General features: G+C 39.1%; 2 protein-coding genes across 2 annotated transcripts in view; one reads left to right on the forward strand and one right to left on the reverse strand.

The window, feature by feature from the left end:
- LOC124162343 (proline-rich protein 5-like) overlaps positions 1–3,622 on the reverse strand; it is a 31,095-nt gene extending 27,473 nt beyond the window's left edge. Inside the window, exon 1 of the mRNA XM_046538847.1 lies at positions 1,159–3,622. Coding sequence (XP_046394803.1) covers positions 1,159–1,492 — 334 coding nt within the window. The 5' untranslated portion in view covers positions 1,493–3,622. The remainder of the gene's footprint in view (positions 1–1,158) is intronic.
- A 13,955-nt stretch (positions 3,623–17,577) lies between these two features.
- On the forward strand, positions 17,578–24,845 carry LOC124162742. The gene is made up of 3 exons (XM_046539375.1): positions 17,578–17,637; positions 18,743–19,001; positions 22,915–24,845. The coding sequence occupies exons 2-3, from the start codon at positions 18,769–18,771 to the stop codon at positions 24,122–24,124; spliced, it is 1,443 nt and encodes a 480-aa protein (XP_046395331.1). The 5' UTR covers positions 17,578–17,637; positions 18,743–18,768; the 3' UTR covers positions 24,125–24,845.
- The last annotated feature ends 481 nt before the right edge of the window (positions 24,846–25,326 follow it).

The following is a 25,326-nucleotide window of genomic DNA, read 5'->3' on the forward strand; positions in this document are numbered from 1 at the left end:
GTATCTCGATTGCTATTCTGAACTTAAAAATAAATATAGAGATTTGTTCAAAAAATGGCCACCAAAATCCAATGACAGCGTTGCGATCATTTAAAGGGACGAGAATGGTAGAGAAATAGAAACAAATTTGTTTACAACAAAGTTCATTGAAAAATTGATTGAACAAAAATTTACTAGCTAAAGAAGAAGAAGAAGAAGGAGCTAAAACAAAAAGAGGAGACAGATAAGGCAGTATATTTACAATGTAATTTTTGAAAAGTCAAATTCTTCATGACTTGTGTGCATATGAAAAATTCCACGCTGAAATTGTTTAGTATTCTTTGTAGTTAGCGGCAAAAAATGTTGCTTTATATAAAAACTTATTTTTAGTTCTTGTGTGTGTGTGTGCACACAAAAATCATAACACTCAAAACAAGCTTCTTTACACAAAAATAAAATCAGAAACCCCTAAAATTCTGAAAAGTAATATAATATATAAAATTTCATGCCTCGATTGTGGTACTTGCTACATAGGACAGACATCGCAATATTAAAAAAAACAGGATTTCCCAACATAAATCATCAGTAAAAAATAGTATAACATTATGTGCCCTCGCTAACCATAGCATAAACAATAGCCATACTTTTGATTTTGACAACACCGAAATTTTAGATTGTGAAATTAATTTGAAAAAAAAAGGATTATTCAAAGCAATGGTTCATACATTGAAAACCAATAACAGCTGTAATAAAAGACTAGCCATTGAGAATTAAAGTAAAATTTATTTCTATTTAATTTATCCAAATTGATGGTAACTAAGTTAGGTAATAACTTGGTTACTATCAATAAACAATCCTGTACAAAAATAAGGTATGTCAAAATTCTTGTGCCTTCCCTTTTTTATTATATTATTGTAGAAAAATATTGCTTTTAGCCTTTCCTTAATGTATCAATATTGTACAATCATTTTTTCATTTAAAGCCCTGAGGATGGTTTACAAATAAACCGAAACGTAGGCAAAACACGTTAGCATCATTTGGCCTAAACTCCAGGTACTTTTGATCATTAATAAATAGAGGTCAAGACAAGAAGAAAAAAAATCTAATTATTTTGAACTATCATATTCGAAAATAAGGAGAAATTTACGGGGTATCATGTCTCTGTAGAAAAATACATACCATTCGCCCCACTGTGCGCCGGTTTCCCCCGGCAGCAGTGCTGCACCACCCTGTCGACGGCGTGTCGGATATTGGCCCACTGCTCCCCGCACCGTCCCTCGCCGGGACCGGCTTGGTTCTTCGCCTCCGCGCTCCCGCCCTCTTCCTCCGGCAGCCTGGTCAGGGAGTAGCGGAACATTGGATCGAAGGACCTCAGACCCAGCACTTCCTTCCTCAGCAGCGTTGCGAACGTGGGGGTCCGCTTGAGAGCCAGCGGCTTCTTGGGCCGCGTCTCCACGACAACCGAAGAGGGCCCCTCTCCTCCCTTGCGGGAAAGCCGAAAGTTCAGCGGCATTGTTGGCGTATCGCGGGGTGACCGCGTGGGTGTTTGTTGTCGAACGGAGGAAAAACCCTCGCGAGTAGTCACGGGTTGTCCAGCCCACTTCCTTTCTCCAAGGAAATGAACTCCTCAAGGAAGCAGGCGCGTCCTGAAGCTGGCGAACATACTCCGGCAACGGCCAATCTTTTTCTCCAGGACTCCGAAAGTTTTTCTCATCTCGGTAACCGATGACACTCAGATTTCTGCCTACACTTACTTTGGATCACTCTGTCAGAAAAAATCACTTGTCTGAAATTTATTTTTAAGTCTTCACTGGAGTTTAAAAACGAGGAAAATCCGCAAAGAAACTTCCTTTTGGTCCTACATTCTGTGATCTGTTCCACTAAACAGAGTTCATCCTCTCCCGGGGTCGAATGACCTTCTCATTCGGTGGTCGTTGACAAGCAGACGTTGAATATCTGCCAGTACTTCTTTTTATCACTTGGTCAGATAAAGACCTCGTCCGATATCCATTCTAAGGCTGTCCTGGGCGCAACTTGAAGGGAAAGCACTAAGGATATTCACAAGGAAATAATTCCTCAAACGAGACAAGAACCATCCACTCACTAATGGGTCAGTCACTCCCCGGACGATGATTCCTCTCATTCGGTGGCCTATGGGACGAAGACCGCGTCGAGTGTCTGTCTGTGCTTGTTTAGGAACAATTGGTCAGTTTAAACCCTCCTCTGATATCATTCTCAGTCACTGTTGGAGGTTAGGAAAATACACAAGGGAACTTCTTGGCCCAAAATACTGCTACAAAGTACCCCTCACCACTACGTCAATTTCCATAACATAATGATGCGTTATCATCTCCCGGGGTTGAAGTATCTTCTCATTCGACGGTCGATAACCCGCGGAAATTGAGCGTCTTCTTGTATGCACTAGAGTAGCATCACTTGATCAGATAAAGCCCTAGTCTGACATCTATTCTTAAGCCTCTAATGGTTGCAACTTGAAGTGTAAATAAAGGGGAATGAATATCCATTCACAGTTGAACTTTTGCTCTGGTGTATTTTGCTCTTTGATTTGCCCCCTGACTAGAGTTTGAGTCTCTTCTGTGGTCGAAGATTCTTCTCGTTCGGGGGTCGATGACACGCGTACGTATTCGTTCATGCACTAGTTCAGAATCACTTGGTCAATTAAGGCCCTCTTTTCCTGCATCTCTACCGCTCTACTGGGTGCAGCTTGAAGGGTAAAAGCGAGGAAAATCCACAAGGTAACTTCTTCTTGGCCCAAAATACGATGGTACGTTCCCCTCAGGAAGAAGACAACTTGGGTTACACGTCTGGGTTTTCGTTAGTAAGTCATCTTTCCCCCTTTTCCAGCCTTCCGTGGTAGTGCGCAGGGAAAAATGGAGGAATTTCCATCGAGAGAGAAAGCTTTCCCCTTTTCCTAAATCACCTCAGCATCACCAAGTTGGTTAGCCGCGCGCGTGCACAAGCAAAAGCGATGACACTCATCCCCACCCTGTTTCACGCCGACTAATTTGCAAAGGTGACTTCACCCTGCTCCGATAATCGCCGTCTCTGGCGCAATGTTTTGGCTCGGCATTCCTCAAGTAGGTCGTCTCGACTCGATATTGACGAATACCCTAAGCCATTCTTGCTCTCCTGCCAGCTTTGGCTCATGCGCCTGTTCCGAGATCAGCGGTCCAGCGATCGCCTATGTTATTGTATCCCCATCGCTCCGTCGGTATTTGACAAACACTGTCGCTTTCTTATCGTTTTTTTCCGCGACGTTCCTCTCTGGACGCAGGCACCGACACGGTCCGGTCTCCCGCTAAGAGGTCTCCCCGGTGAAATGGCTCAGAAGTTCTCACTCTTGGTCCTCCGCGCTATCTCGGTTCGGCTTTGTCGTTGGGGTGCGTGAGCTTCTTCGGTTTTTTTTAGGGAGGAGTCACTTTTCTCTCCCTCTCCTCCCCTTCCGTGTGCGAGCTATCTTTTTGAGTTGCGCAGTGTGGGAGTCGGTTGATCATGTGACCAGTGGGTGACGAAGGATACAAAAGGGAAAAGCACAAAGAGACGGCTGATAGCGACGGAATGCCGTGTCCCCGAGCCTCATCTATACCTCCCCTCCGCGCCCTCCTCAACTTCTGATTCAACAAGTGGCGTCACGAGGGCTAGTATCACCCAGTGCTGTAACTCATGGGAAAGATATCAATGAAATTCATTGTGGGAGTTTACCACTGAAAAAGTAAACTAATTGAAGTAAAAAGTTAATTTTCTGGAAAATAAGTGCTTAAAGTTACTATCGAATAACAGCGTCTTTTTCATTTATAGTGACCCTTTCGGTTACTTTCAGGTAGGTTTTCCAAACTTCATGCCATGTTCATATCATAATTATAATTGGAATGGCGGAGGATAAAGATAGTAGGTTTGGTAAGTAGTCGATTAAAAGTAATAGGATTACTTGTAACGCTTACTTTTTACAAAATGAATTTTCATTTTTAATTTACTCCTTAGGCCTCGTTCAGATTACGATTGTTCCAGCAATCGTTGGAACTATCGTGCATTCACACAACGATGGTTAAAACCTGTGCGGCCCTTTAGTGCTGGCATCCAAAAGGAACGAGAAATTCACGGTTAGCAAAGCTGTTGAGGTATGCAGGGTCAAGATATTACTTTGTTCAACGTGTATTTAACGAATAATTTTTCTTCCGCCAATATTCTTCCTTGCTTGGGCAAATCCATGAAAATATAATAGAGCGAAGGGAGATTTACGAATTTTTCGTCCTTCTCTTGTCGCTTCCTCTTCCGGTCCCCCAGCCCCTATCGTAAAGTAGCAACGTTCGGAACTACGGTAACTATTGTCAGGACATGCATTCACACTGCTAGTTCGGCCAACTATCGTTAGGACGATCGATCGGACAATCGTAATATGAACGAGGCATTACGGAAAAAGAGGAATCGTTACTTTAGTTGTAATCCTTACTTGCTTGTTATCGGCGATTGCGTTACTGATGGCACCATGGGAGGTACCATAATTTGCTCGTTTAGGTTCAACCACTCTTATGTTGTAGCCTATTTAAGATCGGTACAAAATATGGCACCCCTTGTGTTGTTACACCAGTTGTTATTGTATGCATTGGAAGTGAAATTACAATTAGCATTTTATATGACTCAGTTATTCCACATTTTTACTGCAATATTCAACAGTTGCCTGGTGGGCTATCTTACAAGAAGTAATCGTAATTACAATTGAAATTTTACTGGTTAATTTTCAAAATCAGTCATATTCACTCGCAGTTGATTACTTTTTGCACGAAGTAACTGTGTCTGAGACTTTTGCTCAGTACTTTTACCAACACTGGAATATAGATTGCAGAGCGCCTTCTGCTCACAGCTTTATTTTCTTCCCTCTCAGAATGGCGGCAATAACAACAATAATGTAAACAAACTGTTTACAAACAACAGATTCTATAAATACTTCCAACAATTATATCTTTATGTAAAAAAAGGTGGAAAAATGGTATCGGTATTTTCTGAGATCCCTATAAGGGAAACACGCGTGACGTGTCAAATCATTCAAACTGTATGTCTTGATTGTTAAGAGGAATTTTGTTTTTTAATTGTAAAGTCAATTGGACAGTTTTTTTATGGAACGATCGTGAATAAATTTAAAGTCATGGGAGATTATTTTGAATATTTAAGAAAATTCATATTTTGCACATCGTGTTTAATTGGATGATAATTCCATTCATGTTTGTTTTTTAAAAGAATGATATTGACTCTTACAGCCGTTTTCTTTATTACGCTTTGGATTCAAACCTGTCATTAACACAGTGATGTCATTTTAAATTTGGAGAAACCTGGTTTTTGGGGGGTAAGTCATCAAAGTTGAAAGAACTGGGTAACCTTGATTGGTAGGTCACTTCTCCTTTTATTTTCCATAGGAGTACAGGGAATTTGTTTTATTTATGGAGATACTCGGAGTAAGTATGAAGATGTCGTGGAGTGCATTTTATACAGTTTTTTTGGACAAGTGTGTTTTGTTAATATTTTTTATTTTATTTTCATTTTATACTTTTTAGAATAGCATCGTGAAATCGAATATACCGGAGCTATTAAATCAATTTCTGCCAAAAAATATAACTAATACCATCCATTGAGTAGATTAAAAACTAAATTTTTACAAATGTAAATTTAATTAATTAATAAGAGCGCAATGGAACAAAATTTTAAATGTCTGATTATTTAATACTGTGTTGTCATCAGAAGCAAGCATTTGTGCAACATTTAAAGTCGATCCGACAATGGGATGTGGCGCCAATTGTTAGCCAATGTTTAGCCCGGGCTAAAAATCGATTGCAACTGTCCATCGATGAAACAGACGAAGCAAATTAAGAAAAAAACGTGTAAATAAATAAATCATCAGAGAAGATGCCGAGGTAAAATACTCATACTTGAGATAAAAGAAAAATTTGACTAGGGCCTTCTCTACACACACTGAAAATTTCAAGAAGATAGCTTTACAAGTTTTAAACAAATATAATTTCAGGAAAAAATACGGGAGTTCGAGCGAGAGCGATGCGTGATCTTAAGCACTGAATGTGGATGCACATTAGCCAGAAGATGAAGCTCTCATTCATACCAAAATATTTGTCGATAATGCTGTTACTAAGGCCCAGTTTCACCAACGAGGATAATATTCTCTGTAATCTCAGTTTTCAAAAACTCGGTTAAAATTAATATCTCAGTAATGTGATGATCGTTTTTCACCAACGACGTTTTATCTTAGTTTTCAAAAACCGAGATAATCACAATAATTGATTTGTCTCGTACGTTTTTCATAACTCTGACGAGGGAAAAATAAATGACGGTAAGCAACCGTATGACATGCAATCAGCTTTAATCAGCCGGTAATTGTACAACCAAGTATAGAATGAAAAAATGAACAGCAACTGTGTTAATACTGACAATGAGAGTTAGAAAAGCTCAAATGTGGCGTTTTCGTGGAAGGATTTATTAATTTACCTTGCCGATTGCCACGCACGGGTAATAAAAAATAAATAAAAGACAAATAAGGTAACCACGTTTGGAAAAAGCAAGGAATGCGAGAATATTGCGGTAAAAAACTTGTGAGTACCTTTGTTTAATACATCGTTACTTAAAAATGAAAATTTTTAATTTAAAGAGATTCTCAGATTTAAATAAACACAGTACTTGCTTATTTTGCGCTACAATAATTAATTACGTCTAACGGTGGTTTCGATTTCGAAGATAACGATGCTGTTACATTGGTATTAATTCAAGGAAAGGACAAAGATTAAAGATTTTGTATGTATATGTAAGAAAACTCAAAGAAAGGCTGGTAAAATTTGTGGATACGAACATATTTTGGCAAGAGTTGTCGGAATCATTGGCTCAAGAAGAGCATAGGCATCGAAAAGCTCAAGTTAAAGAGAAAGAAACGTGAAATTGCTTTGACAGGGGAAGATGACGTACCCCATTATGATGATAAAAAATCCTCATGTCCGAGCTGGCTTCAATTAAAATCATTCATGTACTTTTTGCCGTTTGATCCAAATGAAGACATTATGAACAAAAACTTTTGTGCTTTGTCGCCGCGTCAATTCTTGGGTGGCCCCCAAGAATTGACGCGGCGACATAGCACAAAAGTTTTTATTCATAATGACGAGCACCCGCGAAAGTTTTAACGATGAATTACAAAATGAAGACGACAAAAAATACTACTTTGAAGAATCCCCGAATCCTGGCCCCCTTTATGGAATTAAATCAACTGATTTTGGTGTGATTTTGTGGAGCGATGAGGTATTTATGATGAAGCAAAAACCCAGTACTGTTTGTCTTGATAATGACGCTATAGTCGTCGAAACTTGTCGACAACAAATTAATTTGTTTTTGGAACAGTACCTGCTGGATTTTTTCTTCACCAAGAATTTATTGATTCAATTATTCTACTATTAATATTTGGTAATAATTTTGATAACAATTGTCTTTAAAAATTAACCTATTAATACTTGCTAAAGATGCGGTTAATTTCGTCTCGGAGCTGTACCGATTAATTTTCTTCGAAAATTTACCTTTTATTAATTATAGTACAGCTCTTTTCTTTAATACTCTGACCTTAAACACAGTGCAATAATTCCTAAGTGTAAAGGTTTTAAAAAAGAGTGCACTATGTGAGCTATTACCTTCGCACAACGCTGTGTATGAAGTAAATTACAGTTATGGGGAGCGGATAGCCGAACATGCCATGAGTGCCTATGAGTCAGCAGTGTGGTGCTTGGAGGAAGGGATAAGACGAGGACAGACTTATCCAGTTACGCGGTCCTATGCACTGCTTACGCTTGTAATTCGTTCTTCCGTTTCAAAACAGTGTTTTTACTATTATTTAGGCTTATTCGAACATGGTCCTTCCCCATAACATGGATAATAACATCCCATCCCCGCTCAGTACTATCTCCATCCAAACAATCTGTCTCCTCCGCCTCTCATGTAGAGGTTTCCTTGCCCACCATGTCTAACACTTCGTCGTTTCTTCTCCTCACCGTCCACTTCACCTTTTCCATTCTCCTCCATATCCCATTTAGTTCGTAGTAGGCTAACACATCAATAAGATTAATACCAAGCCTATGGAGCGATTTACTGTCCATCACGGCGGAATCTCCTGCCGCGCGCCGGTCATGCTTTGTCTTTTTTCTGATAAGTTATTCTTTTAAATCTGACGGAATTTTCTTGAATATTTTGAAAGCATGTAGAGTGAACTTCTCGAGATTTACCTGCTTCTGAAATGTAAAAAAAATACCAGAGAGAAAATATTGAAGTAAACTTGAAATACTTAGTGAAGATATGTGAAATTATTGGTAAGGAATTACTCTCAACCCAGTGGCGATTTCAAGATGATAGCGTTTACTTCCAACTAATATGCGTCGAGGGAAAAATGAAAAAAAAAACGCGTACGTTGAAGAGGGAGTAATGTGTCGTCTTAACGGAAGCAGGTTCCACAGAGAAGCTTACCAAACGCTTCAAGGGTTTGGCTTTATTATTAGAACATTTACATCTACATCTACATTAAACCCTGCGAACCACCTCTAGGCTGCTTAGCAGGGGGTGATCAATCACCAGCATACAGCATGCAATTGGATTCCCACATTCACACCACATCGTCCAAAAAACGTTACGCACACTTAAAAATTATACTACCACATGCTGTTAGAAATAATAATAAAATTCGGAAACATGCATTAAGGTATACATAAGTTCGTAGGCTACACTAAAAAGTCATCTAATCTATTTGTGAGTTCTAACGCTGCCGTTATAATCTCTTATTGATCGTGGAAAAAAAGACATTCTGAATCTGTCTGTTCTACAGTCTATCTCTATTATTTTATTTACATGATCTGATATACCGTAGTATATTGGCATTCGTACGGTATGGCTAACTTCGTTAGAAAAGACGCTGCTCTTGAATTTATCTAAAAGGTTTAGCATATCTTTCAATCTACGGTCTGACAGAGATTCCCATCCGAGTTTATCTAAGAGGTCACTTACACTAACAAGGCTATCGTAACGATTTTTCACGTACCTGGCAGCTCTTATTTGCACGCGTTCTAACTCTGTTTTTAAGCCTTTTTCATGAGGGTCCCGAACACTGGCAGCGTATTCTAAATGGGGTCCAACGGGGGAGAAGTATCTAATTTCTCTCACTCTCTTTAAAGCCGGTCTAAATAACCATGAGAATAAAGAACGAATGGTAAACTTTCACACTATTTTATTTGAATGAAAACCGACCCGGTTTCGACACGTAATCGGTGTTAATTTAAATAAAATAGTGTGAAAGTTTACCATTCGTTTTTTATTCTCATGGAGATCAAACATTTCCACCAAGTATCGCGGACGCTGTTACCATAGAGTAAGTATATACTTACTCTATGGTAACAGCGTCCGTATATACTTACTCTATGCTGTTACTTACGGTCTAAATAAGCCCACTGACTGAAAGAAGAATTAAAGAAATTATGGACTAAATAAAATTTAGGCTCTCAAATGCAATGCGTCTTGGGACATCAGTAAATGAATTCTCTAATTCAAGTCACGTTAGTTTCTGCTTCACTTATATAAGGGGGTGAGAAACCGAGAGGTGAAAATGTTACTTTAATGTGATGGTACTTTGTGGAAATGTTTGATCTCCATGAGAATGAAGAACGAATGGTAAATTTTCACAGTATTTTATTTAAATGAACACCGCCTACGTGTCGAAAATAGGTGAAAGTGATTTTTTCCCTAAACAGAGTTTGGTACAGACATTAGGTAAAGAAAGTAAAAGAGAGCGACTAGATATTTAGTAGTACATTAGGTTTTTCACTCGATGTCAGCACAGAACAGAGACTCACTCGTATCCCTTGGGAACCAGTTTTTGTGTATTATTCGTCTATCAATTTCTGTGCCTAACTCTGTTTAGAAAACAAACCACCTGTACCCCTTGGCAGTGGCGGATCTAGGATAGGGACAAAGGGGATGGGAGGGTTAGGGCAAGTGGGGGTTAAAATTCCAGCAGTAGTGGGGGTCTGAAAAGATTGCCATTCTATCTAGTGTAAATTAGATACCCAATTTGGGGCTACAGCCCCTTGACCCCCCCATAGATCCGCCACTTGTAAAGTATTCATTTTGAATCCCGAGGAGAAGCGACCTCCTTGAGTCAAGTTTCCGTGAAGGAGGCCTTCATTCGTCCGCGCTTACAATCTTCTCCGACGGCCAAATACCAGACCTCCCCTTCTTCCTCTCCATCGCCCACGTCGAGATTAAAGGGCAGGAATTGGAAGATAATGGAGGCACCTCTTATCACTTGTTGATGCATGCGAGTGTTTGCTCGGATAAAGTAATGATACTACCTCCTGGCGTGCTCCGACACGATAGAGAAGACGGAAGGCCAATGCGAGGATCGTATCGCTTTCTCTCTGGCCGATTTCGACTGCTAGAACGTGACTTTCCGAGTGATCTTAGGAGTCGTGGACCCAGGGCGGGATTCAGGATGCGAGTGGCCCGGAGCCCATTTTGGTGGGAGGCCTAAATACACAAAGAGTGGGGACTCAAACTTAATATGAGAAAATGCACGGAGGTACATTTTTTTCGGAGTTCGTCCGACTATAACCATGTTTATTCTGTGGATGGATTTAAAATAAAGGTAACAGAGGAAGTGAAGTACCTGGGAGTTACGATAACCTCGAAACTCTCGCGGGGAACGCATAAGTATATAAGGAATATTTGCGGCAAAGCCTTGAAGAAATTAAGATTCGTCAAGCGTATTGTGGGAAGATTGTCGGATGAAAAAGTGAAAGAAAGGTGTATTTTGCACTCGTCCGACCGCACCTTGAATATGCAGCGAACGTGTGGGACCCGGTGCAAAAAGACTTAATCAGCGAACTGAATAAAATACAAAGGAAGGCTGCGCGGTTCATCAAAAACTGCTACGGGCGTACAGACAGCGTTACCCAGATATTAAGCGAATTAGGCTGGGAGCCGCTGGAGACACGGAGGTTTCGCCTTGGGCTTAGATTGCTTGAAGAATTGAGGATACATATCTGTAATAGCGACTCGGAGAACATTATATTCGAGCCCAACTATATTTCCAGGCCCGATAGAAGCGATAAATTGAGAGAGATATTTTGCCGAACAGATGGAAATGGGAATTCGTTTTTCCCTTGAACTATAAAGGACTTTAATAAATGCTAATCGTTATTTAGCATTACCTTTTTTGTATAAACGGCTGGTGTCCTGCCAGACGCCTTTTAGGCGGCATGCGGGGTAGCATGTAGGTGTAAATGGCGTACTATATTTCCGGCGATACCGCTTGGCGTGCCACTGGTTGCACTCAGAGCTACATTAACAACGCCAACAGATAAAGTGTTTATTAATCAGCAGAGCAGAACCATTTATTAACAGCAAAGTTGATGAATAAATGTTAACCAAAAAACAACGCAGCTTCACTTCGAATTCCCTCATACATGATGGTTTATTCTTTTTTCCCGATTTTGTGAGATTTACCTCTATATTGGCGAAGGGCTCATGCTTGGTGGATGGCCCAGGGCCCGGGCCACTCTTTTTGATCCGGCCCTGCGTGGACCCATCGCTCGTCTTTTTTTTTTGCCCTTCGCGCGGATAAAAAGGGTTTATTTCCGGGATCACTGGCCTTCATTTGGGCATTTTGAAATTTTGAAATACGAAGGAGCATATCTATGGCTAAGTTCTAACAACACGTATCTCAAAATTTGGCCGGTCTGAGTTAATACTGCGAATACTGTTAATGAAAAATAAAATTCAAGCAAAAAACCACTCTTTGTTTGCAAATGTAATTTAAGCCTTAATTCCTAGCTGCGCCCCTGGCTTTGGGAGGAATACCCGCTGTCTGGGATACTGTCCGATTTCAGTCATCAAACTCGTGGCGAAATTACTTGTGCCCGTACATATTAGTGCATAGGGCCTTTTTATTTATTAGCGCACTTGACTGTCAACTCATTAAGACAATGGTTATATCAAGTCGCAATACATTTAGTGTAACCCGTTTTTCAGATTATCATTATATTTTTTATTAACTTTATTTTCTAATTATGAGCTCACAGCCGTCCATTACATCCATTCCTTTAAATAGTGTTTGTGAACTAAGGTAATTTATTTTACTGGAACTGCAATGTGGAATTATTAGGGCACATTGATTTTCACGAATGCGATTTTTCGCAATCTCATAACTGCCTGCATAAATGCTTGAATGAGGTAATGAGGTCCGAACGCAACCCAAAATCACGAAAAAAAATCGTAAATTACGCAATGGTGTCTTACAATCGTGTAAAAATGCGAAAAATAGGAAAGGACAAACAATTTAACTATCGGAAATGATGCAGCGCTAAAAATTATCAATGGCAGACCTTCCGCAACCGTTAACGCATGTCGGGGTCAATGGAACTCACAAATGAGCATTTTCCTCACTGACCGCTTTCTTTAAAGTGGAATCAAACATAGACAAATAGCCGCCTGTGGCTAACAATTTTTCCCAACGTTTTCCTTGTGGGGCTTACTCGGATTTCCCAACTCCCTGTGCTAAGCTAAGGTCAACGCGATATAGTAATCTTCCTCAGTATAGAGCCACAGTATAAATACTGTTTTATGTACCGTTTGTGCACTCATTGAAAGGAGGAGATCAGAGTTTTAAGAAGTAAAGAGGTAAGTGTTACATTTCCCTCATACGTTCTCCCTTTGACTCCGAAACGAATATTTATTTTAACCGAATGAATGGATATAATTTGAAAAATGAAAGTATTAATCTTTTTAATTTCACTAATATATATTTGAAAATAAGTAACGATCCGGATTTCATAACATAGTTACATCGTAAATGCATCGATCATAAGATATCTCCTTTCATACCAATTTGGGAGCGACAGTAAGGACGTCTATGTGTCGGGAAAGAGTGGGATGAGGATATATAGGGAAACATAGTAAAGGTACACTGTTGTATGTTCCATAGAAGTTTTAATAACCGACCCAGGTTTCGACAATACACTATGTCATTTTTAAAGGTTTTCATTTTTAAAGGCTTTTTGATGTTTTCTAATGTGCACTATGATTTAATATACAATAACCTCATCCATTTATTCGCAGGTACCGGAAAATTCGTCGTTTAGGACTGCCTGTGCTTGTATTATAAGGTGAATACCTGTGGATACAACTTTTGATTGCTACTTGGAGATTTCTTCTTACCTATTTTGTGCCAAAATATTGTCGTTTTCAGTGTGACATTTTTAAAGGTTTGAAAATGACATAGTGTATAGCCGAAACCTGGGTCGGTTATTACAACGTCTGTGGAACATACAACAGTGTATCTTTTCTATGTTTTCTGTCACCAAGTTCCACCAAATATCGCCGTCCGGCCTTAAGTTGATATATAAGGAGATGTATGCATGATAGGTGCACCTGACGATGCAGTTAGTGGTAAATGAGGGGATGAATCACCTCATTTACCACTAATTTCTGGTGGTTCATACCGTTCATACTCATCATATAATTGTTCTTTTAAGAGCATTCATTAACATATTCATTATTATCATACATTTTTCACTATTATCTATCATCATCAAAAATATTATAATGCCCAATAACATTCGTTGCAGTAGTCTGAGCCACAGCCGTTGGAGGTGGATATGTTGATTGTAAGTTGATGTTATCGACGGTAACTCATTAATTTTTGTAATTAGAACAATTTTGATGCTTTCTAATGTGCACTATGCTTTTATATGCAAAACCTCATCCATTTATTCGTAGGTACCGGAAAATTCGTCGTTTAGGACTGCCTGTGCTTGTATTATAAGGTGAATACCAGTGAATACAACTTTTGATTGCTGCTTGGAGATTTCTTCTTACCTCTTTTGTGCCAAAATATTGTTGTATTCAACGTGACAACTCCCGTTAATCTTCTGCTGATAATCACAGGAGAAAAGGTTGTAATACACAAAGTTTGACAGGGTTGAAAAATATCGGCCAAGAGCTGTAATTATCAGTGTTCTGTTGTGATTGAATTGTAAATAGTGCTATTACGCTATCGATAACTGTCTGGCAGTAATGTAAAAATTGTCAGTGGCGTGTTCCTTTCCGTTGCTCATCGTAAATATGACATTTCACGATCAAGCTTTCAAGATCAAAGCTAACAATGCTGTTAGTTTTTCTTGTATATCAAAGAATAGCAGTGAGTAAAGTCTGCACCTGTGCCACTTGCTTGAGCTAATTTAAGGCTCTAAATCAGGGAATAAATAGCAGTTTTCATCTTAACGAGTTTTTGATGATTGTATTTGCCCATTTCCCACTATATTTTAATGGTGTGAGCTAGTATAACGTTTATGGATTTACTTATATTATTGAAATACGCAGGGACGCCGACTTACGAAAAATATTGGGGGGGGCCCCAACCGGGATCTTGCCCCGGGAAGTTTTTTAAGTAGTGAGTTTTAAGTTTTTTAATCATTTTAGAAGAGTCATATGATCCACATTAGAACCCTGATAACTCGAATATCGATATCTGGACACTCCGGGGAAAATCAACAACCCTGACACATTTTTTCCTCACACCCATAACGAATTTTTGAGGGGGCTCAGGCCCCCTCAGGCCCCATGGAGTCGGCGCCACTGGAAATACGATGTAGCTTGTGTTTGTGTGTGCGTGTTGTCAGCGGAACCGATTCGCGACCTCACACGTGAATTGTATGCAGACTGCTTTGCTGTGAACTGGAGCTCGAGAAACCAAGGAAATTGTGAAATTCTGTCACATTATCATGAAAAAAAAGGTTCATTTCATCAATAAGTGCATGTCTTGTGTTTTTAAACTGTCTCTTGCTTTTCATAGATAACTGCCTGAAAAGGAAAAAATTCCAATGATTTGTGATCCGTGATTCGTTCGGGCAGATATCCTCGGTTGCCTCTACAAAAACATGTCTCGATGCTTGAGTACCAGCATTTTCGGATGTAGGTACACTCCCAACGGGGAAAATTCATGATTGATCGATACAACACTTGTAAGTGATGGAAAAATCGATTCGGATTGAAATCGAAAATCGAGTTTTAATTGTCACAGATCGAGGAACTCCAGGTTGAGGCACGACCTTCGAGTTTCGATTCGAGTCGATTTTCAACCTCGGTCTTCACGTTTCGTTTGATATCAGCAGCGTCACTACTATCCTATGATAACGTCATCCGTCCCGAGTGAAAGACTTTGATCCAAGGCCGGTAAAATTGGAAAGGCACTCCCTCGATCATCAAGAAAGCATCTCAATCGGTTGATCTTTCTGAAAAATATTAGTAAAGCCCAATGGTTCCCAGCAGTGATCACAAAACTTTAATATGCGTGCAATTATGATTTTCTACTACTTAATTATTCAATCATGTATTATGAGTAGATTTTTTGGAATTTTTTTCTGCATCTCAAATGTGTGTTTTTAGTGTTTTTAGAATTAGTAGTAAACATGGTATTGTATGAGATTTACTTAAAAAAAAAAGGATCTTCGATGCTTTCGATTAGTCGATCTTTGGTTCACATTTAGATTTTTTCGCTAAGTCGAGCTTTTCATTTCGATTAAAAATCGATTTCTCGAAAATAAAATTGCCATCATTGACAACACTCTACTGGGTCGAGTGTCGTAATTACCGGGAGAGGTGTCATGAAAACTTTGGAAAGAGGTCGGGACAACTTTCTCCGTCACATGAGTCTCGATGGCCTGTGACAACAATCAAGCAGTGGAAGAGAAGAACTGAGTTAAATAAAATTTGTAGGTGAAACTCTGCTGATTTCGTGGCTTAAACCATATGATGTGTTGCAATATTTTGATTGCCCTAAATCTAAGAGCTTCTTTATTCGCTTTGACAACGACGGCAAAACAATGAATCACCTCCTTATCATGACCGCGAACTCACCTTTGAAAACGACGCAGTAACACCGATTAGGTATTACAGCATTGCCTTATTAATGCTATCGATACACAGGATTAGATTATCTTTGACATGATACAATCGATGGTCTGATGAAAACAATCAGACAGTGTAAAGGCCGTTTTACACGGTACACGGAATTGCGCAATCTGACGTACGTGCGAAGGCGCAATTAAAATTGCGTCGTGTAAAGCGGTGAATTGCTAGAACACATGCGAGAATGCGTGAATGCGATACGGCAAAATAGCCCCTGTTCTAATTTCGTTCATGCATTCGCGCAATTACTCGCCATTTTAGAAATTAATGCAGCTCTAACCTGCGCAATTCCGTGCCCCGTGTAAAACGGCCTAAAGGAAGGTACGGAAAAGGGAGACTATGGTAGAGATAAATGAAGAAGGCGATGAAGGATATATGCGATTTTTCCCATAATCGTACAAAATTATGTCTAAAGACTGCCATAAAAAACCAAAACTGTTAGATCAAAACTAAACTGGGATATTATTTTATGCACCCTTTTACTTATTTTAGTGACAAATGAGTATAGAAAAAAATTATATTCCCCAAATTTTCGAAGAGGTTTTTATTTTATCAACAACCTTTACTAAATAATGTATTATAAAACCTATCGTTAAACAAGTCACAAAAATATAAACATTCCAAAATAGCCTTCCTGAGTTGCTCTTATTTCATAAAACTTTTTACAAAATAAAAAAAACATTTGTACTACCCGAAAAAGCATTGACATTGGACACAGGAAACTGGGGGAATTGATAATAGGAGATTTTTTTCTACCGCTAAAATGGGTATTTTGAGTGTTTTTAGAGTAAAATCGAGACAAATTACATATCAAATACCACGATAGCGGTGAGCAACCGCTGGAAATATTTATGGAATAAACTCGGACCTCTAGTTTGCGTTCGACACAGAATATCTGATCCTACATTTTAGACTTAGTCCCAGCGCTTTAGCACGAATAGTAAGCATTTTATTTTTGTACAAACTGTTATTTTTAAAGAATCGTCAATCTATCGATAAAGCGATCTTCTGGTTTGATTTTGCTAATAAGTCGCGCTTCTCATTTCCATTACAGTTCGATTACTCGAAAAATCGATTTAGACAGACATTTTTCCATCAGTAACTGGGTGGGAAAAATTAACTGGTTATCAAAATATTATTTCAAATAATTTTTTAGCTAGGATATAGTGGATTATTAAGCCACATAAATAATGAATCTCAAACAGAAAGTATTTACGGTACATTTCTTTTGTTCCATCTGTCACTGCATTCGCACAAAAAAACCGTTAATTACAAGTTGATTAAAACTTAAAGGAAAACCTAATTAGTGGCTTTTATCATACAATTCCATGCACTATTTTGATTACCCTGCGTCTTGGAGCTACATCATGCACTTGACGACGACAAAATAAATTATCAGGTCCATATCATGTCCCCGAACTCACCTTTGAAAACGACGCAGTACCGTCGATTAGGAATAAAAGCATTATCTTAATAATTTTATTGAGGCAAACGATTAGATTATCTTTGAAATAATGCACTCTTTGATTGCGAAAGAATCATTTTCGAAGGTATAAATACCTGAGAAATTTGGCTGCGTCTCAGACCACTCTCAAGGTTCGTGGATGGTATTTTGACCACCATTTCTTCTGAAGTTTGAACACCTAACAGGTCAGTAAAAATACCCTTTACTTGGCAATTGGTGGGAATATTAGGGTTGATAATTTCAGAGTATGCGCCTAAACCATTATTCCTCCGTAAAAATATAGGGTAAAGCAGTCAGTCATATTCTATTGTTCTCTTAACACATAATACTTTATTTTCATCTACAAACATATCGTAAATTTCAATCTTTGGAGACAGGGAAACACGTGTAGCCAATACAATGATACACTGAATTGTTGAGGCCTTTACTTTGTAGAATTCCATATTTAATGTTTGGAAGGAAATTTCTTAGCTTTTCTACAAAAACACACACTTTATTGCCGACTAGTTTCGCAAAAGATGATGAAATGATTTTCAAAATTGTAAAATTTTGCTTACACTCAACAAAACTTAGGACCTTTCCCCATAAGTGTGACAATTTTCATGAATATTGCTCCATGCAAAGCTACTAAAATTACAGGTCAAAAATGACACACGACCCTTGGGACAGTCTGTATGATAAAAATTCTTGCTATGGTCCTGTATCCCCAACCGCTTATTTTCCCTCAGCTCCCAATCGTAGCCGGAGCTGCATCCGGGCACAAAACACCGAGATTTACCCATGATATTTCGTAAATATCTTACTGGTGGAGAAATACTAAAAAAAAACACTAAAATCGGTGAAATTCTCGGCTCACAGAGGATGATAACAGCCGATCACTCATAAGTCGCCACTGACAACAAGCCAAATGAAGGGGATGGTAGTGTCGGTCGCGCCACAAGTGGCAAAAGTTGGAGTTTGAATTAATGCGCGGGACCCGTGTTCAAATTTTGACTGCTACCGCCACCTAGTGGGGCCTCCTTAGTAATGTAAAATCTATGGTTTCGACCCTGAGTTGAGCTCCCCAGGTTTAAATCCATTTCGTTTCGTTTTTACATTTCGCTCTCGGGAACGAAACTGTTGAAATGTTTTTTGGTTTTGACTTCCGTTTAGTTCCTATTGCCATCCTTGGTTTGACGTGCCAATAGTAGTTTAGAGAGTTATGCAGTATCTGAACCATCAAAGCGAATAAAATTTTTAATAATAATCTCATGCAAAATATGAAGGTAAGACTATCTTTTCTCTCAACAGGATACACAGTCCGATTGACGACCTAAATGGCTACCTCGAGCTGCACAAGTTCGGGTTTTGCCACGGGGGAGAAGTTTGAAGGCCATGGTTATCGAGACAATAAACATGGTTTCGATTACCAAGTGTCGCAGTTAATTCTTATAGGTTTGCGAGCCTTGAAGAGTGGTACTCACAACTTTGAGCTGGGATCAGATGTCAGAGCCGCGGACAAATGGGACGACATTGTGTACCGCGTACCAAAGGATGACGGAGAAGGGAGGTGAGTCTAATTAAAAACCCTCATCATCATCATCACTGGTCAACAATCCTAGGATTGGTTTGACGCAGCTCTCCACTCAGTTCTCCTATCAGCTAATCTTTTCACACCTACGTATTTCTTCTCTTTCACATCCTTCTTCACTTGTTCCATATATTTTGTTCGAGGTCTTCCTTTTCCGTTCTTGCCTTCCACTTGTCCTTCGACGATTGTCTTCATCAGGCCAACGTGTTTCAAGATGTGGCCTATAAGGTTGTTCCGTCTTCTTGTTAAGGTTTTCATGAGGCTTCTCTTCTCTCCCACTCTTCTTAGGTTTTCCTCGTTACTAACTCGGTCGATCCATTTGATTTTCATCATTCTTCATTAAAAACCCTATGCGATCATAAATCTATTTCCCCTTATACATACAACGGCATGTGTGACACACTCACTCACGTTTATAAATTCCCGACCACTTCCAGAATAGCTGGAGAGGTGAAATTTGGCTCACAGGTGGGGGACCGGAAGTGATCCGGAGGAAAATTCCGAAAACCGGAAGGTGTCTGTCCCCTGCCATAGTTACGACGTTAAAATGGCGGGAATTTCGCGCTTCTTCGGGATGGAATTTTGGATTTTATTTTAATGCTTCCGAAAGCAAGCTTATGAAAGCTAATAAATATGGCCAAGTATGCTTGTGATATATTCAGTAGTTTTTTCGGTGAATTGTTGTGAAAAAGCCGTCCGAATGTACTTTTAACAGAATTTTTTTGTTTTTTTTTCCGCACTTGGTGCTGCCCTCGGCATAGTTTTGGGAGTCCGACGGCGGAAAAAATAGGAAACCACCCTATTGAAGAGGGAAGTACATGAAGGAAAGGGAACTACCTATCGGAATACTTCATGGAAACCTACCTTAATGGGTAGAATCCTAAAGTATTTCATTCCAAATATTTATTTTTCTGGTTTCCGACATCAACCGACTCCTGTCATTAATGCCCAAAATCTTCGACCATGCATGTGCGTTGCCAGGGATATTATGCCAGAGATTCATAGATTCTTTCCATGCTAAAAGTGAACTGCGTTGAGAGTAGGTACTGTTTTACGTAAAAGTCAGGGATTTTAAACGGGAGGTAGGTAAACGTCCAAGGTAAACTATTCCTAAAACTGATAAACTTTTTTTGATGAGTTTTCGAAAAATTTTATCTTGAACGAGAACTTATCTCAGGTTGCGAAAAATTTTCGATACAAATTACATATCAAATACCAGGAGAGCAGTGAGCAACCGCTGTAAATATTTATGGAATAAACTCGAATCTCTAGTTTGCGTTCGACACAGAATTTCTGCACTTACATTTTAGACTTGGTCCCAGCGCTTTAGCACGACGCACAGTGGGCTAGAATCGAAAAAAGCTGGCCAAAACCTCAAAATCGATTTTTTTGAGCTAGGAAGTTGAAACTTCGCATACACATTCTCAAATAAATTGTGCATAACTACCCATATTATTTTGGTCCTGTGTTTTCACTTTAACAATATATGTGAGGTCAAAGTTGAGCAAATTTAGCGAAAAACGACCACCCTCGATTTTTTCTGAAAATGTCCGACTTTATCCTCGTGCAGTGGTTTTATAAATAGTTTTATCGACAAAACTGTTATACCATCTCAATTAACACTTCCTATTCTTTCATTTGAAAGGTTTTTAAAGATTTTGTTTCATCAATAACCATAGATACATAACAAAATGGCGGAGCCTTTTTTCAACCCATTTTTTTTACATAAACGTAGAAAAAAAGTAGACATTGTCACCGGCTTACACTAAGTAACTTATATCATGTCGTTCTTTGAAGCTTCTACATTGTGAATCTAAAGTCAAACCTTGCACCAATTTGCAACCCCGAATTTTAAATAGCTATAATTAGCTTTGCTATTATATACAGAGTTTTCCTTGCGCGTCGAATTTAAATGGGTAGTCAGGACGAGTAGAACCAACGAGATAGCATTACAGAACAAGCAGAAACAATATTTAAAGAACAGGATTTCTCAGCACAAATCACCAATAAACAATAGAATAAAACTATGTACCCTTGAAAACCATAGTATAGACAATGACCATACTTTTGATTTTGATAATGCTGAAATTTTAGATTATGAAAATAATTTAAAAAAGTTATTTAAAGGAATGGTTCATATCTCTAAAAATAAAAATAACTGCGGTGAAAGATCGGAAATTAGCTATCTCAGTAAAATTTATTTTCAAGCGATTTTAATTTGTCCTGGTGAATACTATTGATGAATATTTCTCGGGTTCTTAGCCAGGTTACTTCTTTTATATAAGCCGACGTTTCGAGAGACGACTTGTCTCTCATCTTCAAGGCCGTGTTACTCTATGGAAGTCAAATTTCACACTGAACCGGCACGACCGTTTACGGAGGACAACAAGAAGGCTCAGGTGTCGTCCGATTGGCTGTAGGTTTTTTGAAATTCTTCACGTCCTTCCCTTACGATTTTTATACAGCTGATTACAGGTCTCCATGTATTGCTAAGATGAAAGTCGGTGTCCCGATTGAAATTTTTGGGATTGAGGTGGATCTCTATCGCTTCCTTAATTATGCGGTCCCACCCAGACGGCACAGAATCCTCCGTATCGAATTCGTATGCAGATAGTATCCATTGACGAAAAGCGACGGAGCGGTAGTCAATGGATACTATCTGCATACGAATTAGATACGGAGGATTCTGTGCCGTCTGGGCAGTAACGTTGTGCGTGGCAATGGATTTTTGTATCTCCCCATCTAATAGCATGGTCTTCATTAATGCTGTGTTCCGCCACGGCCTACTTTTCTGGTTGCGCTAATCTGAAAAATCTTCGGTGTTCTTTTTGCCTCGTCTCAATCGTTCTGCCTGTCTCCCCCACATATATTTTACCACATTCACAAGGAATTCCATAAACCCCCGGTGTCTTCAGGTCGATCGGATCTTTCGCCCTCAACAAGCGGTGCCTTAATTTAGGTGGTGGCAGATGGATGGTTTTGATGTTATACCGTCGTAGAATGCGGTGGATCCAGATATGTTTGACACATATGGGATTAAGGCTTTAGACAGCGGTTTTTCAGACGGCTCATCCGGGCTACTCTTTTGTTTTATGTTGAATCTACTGAGGGCCTTAAAAATTTCTTGTTTTCCATAGCCATTCCGTAAAAATGTTTGTTTAAGGTGGTCTAATTCGGCTTAGATGCTTACATTATCTGAATATATAATATAATATCTATATAAAAGAATTAACCTGGCTGTGAACCCGAGAAATATTCATCAAATTTATTTTTATTTAATAAATCCAAACTGATGGTAACCATGATATTTCACTAGCCTAGTTACAATCTGTAAAAAAAGTTTCAATAGGGTATGTCAAAATTGTTGACTTTTATTTTTAATTTATGAGCGAAAGAATTATTTTTGTATTTTATTTATTTTATTATTGCGAAAACCGTTCAGGCCTTTTTATATTAATTTATTGTAACCATTATCCAGAGCCCTGATAAAGATATTAGAAAATATCGAAATGTCGGCCAACTTTTTCACATTTATTAATTTTTGTAACCGATATTCTAAGACTATATTAATTACTAGAATTTCTTACGTTCCATATGTTGAAAGCCGAAGTGTTTTGCTATGACTGATTCTACAGATATGAACCAGTAATCAATAACTCAAGGCTTCTTAATTTTTACAAGTATTAGTTAACATTGATGCGAACAATTCTATCAGCAATTTAAAAAATCTCTAAAATTTGATCATTGGTTCCAGATTAGCCGAAATGAGTTACTTAAAGATAAACGACTTTAACAAACAGCTATTTTAGGTACCACGACTCTTCTAGTCCACATCATCTAGTGATGTTACTTAATCGGCTAGTGAACTAACTAGGTATTTTTTTATTTTCAGATGGGTGACTTTCATACAAGTGAAGCACTTCAGTAACCCCGATAAGAAGATAAGTATGAAAGATTTACTGGAGTCTGATGGTGCTTTTAGCTTGCCGAAATACTTCAAATCATACTTCAACATCAAGAGGAATGGTTCTCCGACTGATCTCCTGACATCTGGTGACATCATCAAAGATTTGATTGTATTGACCAACGCTAACTTTACGGATATCAACGATAACTTTACGCTAACTACGGATAATACACTACATGAAATTTTCGAAACTCTAGGGGAGTATCCCATTGTTTCAAACAATGCTATTGGATTCAAATCAATGTTCAATGGTAAATTTGAATTGGTACTTTGCCTAAAAAGAGCTATTATTGACATACCATATCAATTTGCACTTTGTGTTAAAAATAAAAGGCAATTCGTGTACAAAGCAAAAGCAGAACATATAACCGAAGGTGAACTACGTCGTAGGTACTGTTTGCAGTTAAAGTCGGAGATTTTATACGGTAGATACGATAAGTTTTCGGAAAAGTTTATCTTGGACGAGAACTTATCCCAGGTCGCAAAGCATTTTCGGGACGAACTCTACGCCATATTTCAAGAAGAGCGCGATAAAAAACCGCAGGAAACTTTTACAGAATACCTGGAAAGGCAAACTATTATGCCACCAAAATTCGGCAATCTTGATAGAGACTGCGAAGCGAATACAAATGATGATTGTGGGGACTCAGCCGTAGTGATTGGCGCGGATAGTGCAGATAGGGACGGTTGCTTAGAGGATGTAGTGCAAGATTTTCTGGCCAAACTGAAGTTTGTTTTGAAACAGGCGGACTATCCGGAAACTGTTGAAATGTCCATGAAGGAGCTGTCCTTGCTGAACGGCTTGGACGAGAACGACCCTATGACACAGATAATTTACAAGTTGCTTCGAGACGAGGTAAATGAATGGATGGGAGCCAAATCGGCGAATTTCTTAACAGCCAATGATCTCGAAATGTTCCTCAGGGATCGTAGGCGTCTTATTAAAAACTCGAATAAAGATTACTTAACTTTGTTTCAATCACGGTTTCCGTTTAACGTTGTTGGTACAGCATTAGTATTCAGTGTGATACCAAGATTAGCATGGCCATTCGGGCGTTACCTGGCCCGATTATGCGCCAAAATGGTACCTCAGGTAATGTCACTCTGTTTGTCATTGTCAGAGTCTCTCGCATGATGAATGTGTGTGTGAATGTGAGGAGTAGATAAGTGTAAATGGTTTTAATTGACGTTAGCCTTATGCCACTGCTTTCGGGACGTCTTCTCAATTCGAGGGGCCGCGAGTCAGAGAAGCGCGCGAACGGTTTGCGGATGACATCTTGCACGATAAACCGATTCAGTTCGTTTCACTTTGTACGCAAGTAGAAATGACTTCCACCCCTTGCAATGAAGCTGCGATGGCGAGGCTTCATGTTCAGAGGAACATGGCCGCACGCTCCAGTCTACTGTTCAGCTGTCTCTCTCGCGCCATCCGTCGTGGTGGTCGTCATTTGTTTCTGGGCATGCTATTTCATAGCCTGCCCGGGAATAGGTGACGACCACGACTCGCCGGGCGGGCCCGCGAAACGCAGTGAGATGGAAGATTTCGAAGTTGTCGTCATTTTCGGCAGAACATTTGAACCTTCACTATTAACGTCTGCGTTGCACGAGTCGAAACTCATATCTCTCAGAGCATCAAATATTTACGAACTGAATCTCGGGATAGTTTGTTCATGTAGGTTTCCCTGGGTTGCAATCGCATTTTCATGTTTCGTCTCTTGAAATTCAGAGGTCGCTGGTGAAAGCAGGGATATCTGGTTAACGTTTGTTTCATTCACGAAGCTTAAAGAGTGGGATTAAAAATTGATCCAAAACAGACTAAATTATGGCGGTAAAGACTTCACGTGTATTTAATCCATTAGCGGGTACAAAAAATCTGAAGGGGGGGGGGGCGCAAAAGTTATCTTGAGTTACCTTTACTTTTAACGTAATAAAAATAATCAAGTCACTGGCAAAATTTAAGAAAGTTTTAATTAAAGTGATTAAGGAAGTGATGGGAATTAAGGCTAGGGGGGGTTTCAGGTGCAACTAATACTGGGGGTCCCTGGCGTATGGTATACCCGTCAAGGTAAGCGGGAGGTGCGGGGGCCCTTCCCCAGAAAATTTTTAAGATAAATAGTTAAAAATGATGAGTTTTACGGCCTTCTGAGGGATATTTTATTAATCCTCAAACTTTTATATAAGTAATATTAATCCACTTAAGTAAAATAGATTTAACATTAAAATTTCTCTGAAATTTGGGGGGGGGGGGTTATCTCCCAAAAACTCCCTGCGCCACTGATATCAGCATACCATTGTTTGGAGGTCAAAGTAATAGACATATTGACCGTCGACTGTCAA

This window comes from Ischnura elegans, chromosome 7 (genome assembly GCF_921293095.1).
Source record: "Ischnura elegans chromosome 7, ioIscEleg1.1, whole genome shotgun sequence".
In the NCBI taxonomy this organism is placed as follows: domain Eukaryota; kingdom Metazoa; phylum Arthropoda; class Insecta; order Odonata; family Coenagrionidae; genus Ischnura; species Ischnura elegans.